The sequence below is a fragment of the Merops nubicus genome, unplaced genomic scaffold, assembly GCF_000691845.1.
Source record: "Merops nubicus isolate BGI_N331 unplaced genomic scaffold, ASM69184v1 scaffold13498, whole genome shotgun sequence".
Classification (NCBI taxonomy): domain Eukaryota; kingdom Metazoa; phylum Chordata; class Aves; order Coraciiformes; family Meropidae; genus Merops; species Merops nubicus.
Genome location: NW_008627824.1, coordinates 7,971 through 13,569, shown reverse-complemented (window position 1 = coordinate 13,569; position 5,599 = coordinate 7,971). Strand labels below are relative to the sequence as shown.

General features: G+C 52.3%; 1 protein-coding gene across 1 annotated transcript; it reads left to right on the top strand.

Moving 5' to 3' along the window:
- Positions 1 to 105: 105 nt before the first annotated feature.
- On the top strand, positions 106 to 980 carry YIF1B (Yip1 interacting factor homolog B (S. cerevisiae); the record flags this gene model as incomplete). The annotated part of the gene is made up of 5 exons (XM_008946471.1): positions 106 to 184; positions 280 to 337; positions 425 to 580; positions 659 to 752; positions 825 to 980. Coding segments are annotated over 5 exons (543 nt in total), but the record flags the coding sequence as incomplete, so codon positions are not given.
- Positions 981 to 5,599: the final 4,619 nt, after the last annotated feature.

Below are 5,599 nucleotides of genomic sequence, written 5' to 3'. Positions count from 1 at the left end.
GATACTGGGGTCTGGGAGGGTATTGCTGGGGCTGGGGGGTTGGTACCAGGAGCGAGGAGACCATCAGAGCCCTGGGGGGCTCTAACTGTGTCCCCCCTGGCCTAGGACTGGCAAGTGAGGTACCAGCAGGACACCCCAGTCGCCCCACGCTTTGATGTCAATGCCCCTGATCTCTATATTCCAGGTATGTGTGTCTTCCCTGTGTCCCCTCCAGTGTCCCCGGTGTTCCCCTGCCCTCAACCCCCCCCAGTGATATGTGTGTGTCCCCACACCCCGCAGTGATGGCCTTCATCACCTACATCCTCGTTGCTGGTTTGGCGCTGGGCACCCAAAACAGGTGAGTTCACCATCTCCAAGGTCCCCACCCTACAAAAAGGGGTGCAGGCAAAGCCATGGCTCCCCTCATTTTCCAATGCCCCCTCAGATTCTCCCCTGACAGCCTGGGTTTGCAGGCAAGCTCAGCGCTGGCCTGGCTCATCGTGGAGGTGCTGGCTGCGCTCCTCAGCCTCTACCTGGTCACTGTCAACACTGACCTCACCACCATCGACCTCTTCGCCTTTGCTGGCTACAAATATGTGGGGTGAGACATTCTGGGGGGCGTTGGAGGGTTTCCTTAAGGAGGCATTGCATCCTGATAACTCCCCCATGGTAACCGCAGGATGATCATTGGCCTCATTGCTGGGCTTCTCTTCGGCCGGAGCGGTTACTACGTGGTGTTGAGCTGGTGCTGCCTCAGCATCTTTGTCTTCATGGTAAAGAGAGGGGAAAGGGGGGCTGTTGGGCTCTCTTTTCGGGGAGATTCACCCTCTTTGTTCTGTGGTCAGATCAGGACCCTGCGGCTGAAGCTGTTGTCTGAAGCGGCGGCCGAGGGGCTGCTGGTGCGAGGGGCCAAGAGCCAGCTGCGGATGTACTTGACCATGGCCATTGCTGCCACCCAGCCTCTCTTTATGTACTGGCTTACCTATCACCTCCTCAGGTGAGCGGGGCCCTGAACCCCACTTTACCTCCCGCAGCCTCCCATTAACCTCCCTTTGCTCCCTAAACCCCACTTAGCTGTCAGCCATGTCATTAAACGCCGTCTGGGGAGTGTGTGTGGCATCTGTACTCATTTTTGTGGTGGCTACCCCAGTTCTGGGAGGGCTTTGTATCTTGGGATGGGGGTCTGGCTGTTGGGGAGCCCCCATCAATGTCACAAGTGTTACTTTTAGAGGTGTGGGAACAAATGGTTGTGGGGAGTCCCAAGCTAGAGGTCTCCTTTTTCCAGCCCTGCCATCTTGGGGCTCTGTCATCCCCACCTCCAGGTTTTTGGGGTGCAGGGTGGCAGCCCTGGGTCTTTGTCCCCCACATTGCCAGGGTGTGACACCCGTGTATTTTGCTCTGGTGAGGCTCTAGGGCAGCTAGGGGCCCTCCCTATCCCCTCCGTTTGTCCCTCCCGTCAGGTCACCTGTGCCTTTGTGGCCCCAGTGCTCGGTTCTGCTGCTGTGGAGTCACTGGGGTGGCAAGTAGAGATGGAGCAATTGTTACCGAGGTGTCCCCAGTTGGAAGGCATCCTCCAAATGGGCAGAGGGGCTCGGGGACATGCTTGGAGGGCTTGAAGCTGGAGGGAGAGCATGAGAGAGAGGGTCTCTGAATAGAGATGGTGTCCTGGGAGGTCCCTGTTACCTGCCCCACCCTTGACAATGTTCAAGGTCGTCTGCAGGTGCTAGATGTGCCCCAGGGCATTCTCCAGCAACTGTGCCTGGGAAGTGCAGGGGGATTGTCTGGGGGTTTGCAGGAGGCAAAGGGGTGTAGCCCCCCTCCCAACTGGTCATTGAGATGTTTTGGAGTTGGAAATCAGTCACTTCCCAGGGCACTGAGAAAGAAAGGGGGCTCTCAGCTGCCACCCCAACATCCAAGCCTGGCTGAGGAGCAGCTCTGTAGGGGTGACAGGAGGGGGGTGGTCCCTGTCTCACTATAGCAGGGTCACTGTGGGGTGTGTCAGCCACAGATACAGGGGGAGGGAAGGAAAAATAGATGGAGGGATGGACTGTAGAGAGGGAAGGATAGGATGCAAGGAAGGTGTTTGCAGCTCCCTCTGGGTTCTCCCCTAGCTCAGCCCTCGGTGTAGCAAAGTGGGAGTTTTTGGCACTTGCCAATATCCAGAGTTGCATAAAAATATGGATACATGGAAGGAGGGTGGTATGGATGTGGAGAAAGGTAAGATGGGTGGGTGTTTTCATAGAGATAAATGGATAGTTGGCTGCACGAGTCTGCACCTATGGCAAGATGGGTGCACAGGCAGATAAGGTGGGTAGATGGATGGTCAGACAGGTAAGTGTACAGAGGAATGCACAGACAAGCAGATGTGGGTAGGTGGGTGCACAGGTAGATGCAGATACACAGACACACAGGCCTACAGATGCACAGATGGGTGGTCAGATGGCCGGTGGGATGGGCAAGTAGATGTGCAGAGGGATGGATGTGCAGGCAGGTAGTGGCACATGGATGGGGGCAACTGTGGTGGGGAAGGAGGGGAGGAGGAGAAGAAAAACTGGGTGTCTCAGCGCTGGCAGCCCTGGGAGTGGGGACTGAGGTCCTGTGTCCAACTGTCCGTGCATTGGAGCAGCTGTCCATATTTTTGCAAGGCACAAGCTTCACTGCCCAGGGAGACAGATAAGGAAAGGGCACATGCCATGGCTCTTCCTGGAGTTTCCATCTTGGATTTGGGGAGAAAAAGGACAAAGGGAGCTTTTAATTTAATTGCAAAGGTTTGAGTGGATTTGAGACAAGGGCTAGTTCTGCAGCTAAGCAGATTTTCAAGCACAAGCAGAGGAGCTGAACAAGAAATAAACTTCAACAAGCAAACTGGACAAGAAATAAACTTGTCAGTTGTCATGATTTAGACCCAAGAAGGAGCTGGGCACCTCTCTCTTTATAACAATATATAACAAAGGGAAGAGATCACTGTGCAGGCTCGCGGTAGCAAGCGTGGCTCGCACCCCGCTGACCCCGAAACCCCTGTTCCCAGAAACACCCCTGCCCCCAGACAGCCCATGCCCCATGCCCAGCCTGGCTCTGCTGCTACAGGCATAGTGTCAGCATGGCATCAAATAACCCACTGGTCTGGCTATCTGCCCAGCTAGATGTCCCTCCTGACTGCAGGTGAAAACCAACCCTAACCCAGCCACACCAGGACATTCCATCGCTTATTTGATACCATCTACATCATGCACAGCAGTTATTTAACAATTAACCACACACAATTTAATTCACTGGCTCTTCTCCCCCAGAATTAAGTCTGCTTGTGGTGTACATCGGACTTCCCCACCCTCCTGCATCACCCACCAGGAACACTCAGGTCCTTTGGCAAAAGCAATCCCATGGATGGGTTTGCCTTTGCCGGAAGCAGGGTTGATCCAGATTGTCTTCTCTAATACATTCTTCTGGTGCACTACACAGACTTTATCCCCTTCTACAGCATGTGCATGTTTTGACTGGGCAGGGCCAGCTGGATTGGCAGATCCTCTTGTGTTGACCAACCAGGTGGCCTTTGCTAAGTTTGTGTCCCAGTGCTTTCAAGTTCCTCCCTCCATTGCTTTCAGCATAGTTTTTAACAGCCCATTCTATCTTTCAGTTTTCCCCGAGGCTGGTGTGTGACAGAGGATGTGATACACCTACTCGATGCTATGCTCCTTGTTGCAGGTGTCTATAAGGCTGCTTCAGAAGTGAGTCCTGTTGTCTAGCTCAATTCTCTCTGGGGTGCCGTGTTGCCACAAGGTGACCCTTCTAGCAGATGAGGGAAAAGCAGTGGATGTTGTCTACATGGATTTCAGGAAGGCATTTGTCACGTGTTTTCCACAGTATTCTGCTGGAGAACCTAGGGGCTCATGGCCTAGACAGGTGGACTCTTTGCTAGGTTAAAAACTGTCTGGATGGCCAGTCACAGAGAGCTGTGGTGAGTGGAGTTAAACCTGTCTGGTTTCCAGTCACAAGCAGTGACCCTCAGGGCTTGGTTTTGGGACCAGTCTTGTTTAATATCTTTATTAATGACCTGGATGAGGGGATCAAGTGCACCCTCAGTAAATTTGCAGATGGCATGAAATTAAGTGGAAGTGTCGATTTGCTGGAGGGTAGGAAGGCTCTGCAGAGGGATCTGGACAGGCTGGAGCAAAGGGCTGAGGTCAATTGGATGAGGTTTAACAAGGCCAAGTGCTGGGTCCTGCACTTGGGTCACAAAAACCCCAAGCAACACTCCAGGCTTGGGGAGGACTGTCTGTAAAGTGCCTGGGGAAAAGGACCTGGGGTTGCAGGTGGACAGCCAACTGAACATGAGCCAGTGTGTGCCCAGGTGGCCAAGAAGGCAAACAGCATCCTGGCCTGGATCAGAAACAGTGTGGCCAGCAGTAGCAGGGATGTGATCATGCCCCTGGACTCAGCACTGGTGAGACCTCACCTTGAGTCCTGTGTCCAGTTTTGGGCACCACAGGATAAGAAGGAAATGGAGGTGCTGGAGCGGGTCCAGAGAAGGGCAACGAGGCTGGTGAGAGGGCTGGAAAACATGCCTTGTGGAGCCCAGCTGAGGGAACTGGGGTTGTTTAGTCTGGAGGAGACTGAGAGGTGCCCTCATTGCTCTCTACAGCTCCCTAAAAGGAGATTGTAGTTAGGCAGCTGTTGGTCTCTTCTCCCAGATTACTAATGGTAGGATGAGAAGAAATGGCCTTCAGGTTGCATCAAGGGAGTTTCAGACTGAATATTAGCAGGAAGTTCTTTACTGAGAGAGTGGTTAGGCATTGGAACAGGCTGCCCAGGGAGGTGGTGAGGTCATCGTCCCTGGAGGTGTTAAAAAAATTAGTAGATACAGCACTTGAGGCTATGGTCTAGTGGTTAGGAAGATGTTGGCATTAAGGTTTGACTTGATGATCCTAAAGGTCCTTTCTAAACATAGTGATTCTATGATTCTATATGTAGTAGGTGGATCAGGCAGTCTGTACCCTCCTAGTATCTCAGCCAATGGGGAAACAAGAAGGCACCTATGTGGCCAGGAAATTAGGATAAAAAGGGGGCTGTGTCTGCCAGCAAATTTGAGAAGCCCCACCGGGATATGCCCGTGGACTCTCCCTTTATTCAAATAAAGTACATTTTTATAGGACTCCTCTGTCTCCTTTGTGAAAACCAACAGCTGACAACAGTATTTTCCGCACCTCCCCAATATAACATTTAATTTCCCTGTCCTAAGCAATCTTTGCCTTCGTGCCTGCCTTGCTTCTTTCCTCTTTAATTCTACTCCAAGGACCAAGCATAAACCTTGAATATTTCATTATTTTCTTCAAAACATTGCTTATGATAATTCCTATAAGAAATACCTAATATTTCTAAGTCCACAATATCATTTCTAATAATTCTAGTTTTTTCCAAGAAGCAGGAAAGTACCAATTGAGAGATCTAGCCTCGGCCGGCAGCTAAACCCCAGCAGCCCCTGGCCGCTGCCCACCCACCCGCTTGCCCCACCGCCCTTCCGCTGCCGCCAGTCAGGGGAGGAGAATCCGTAGGAAGAGAAAGCAAAAAGCCTGTGAGTGGAGATAAGGACAGTTTAATAAAGCAACACAGAGAGAGGAGGCAA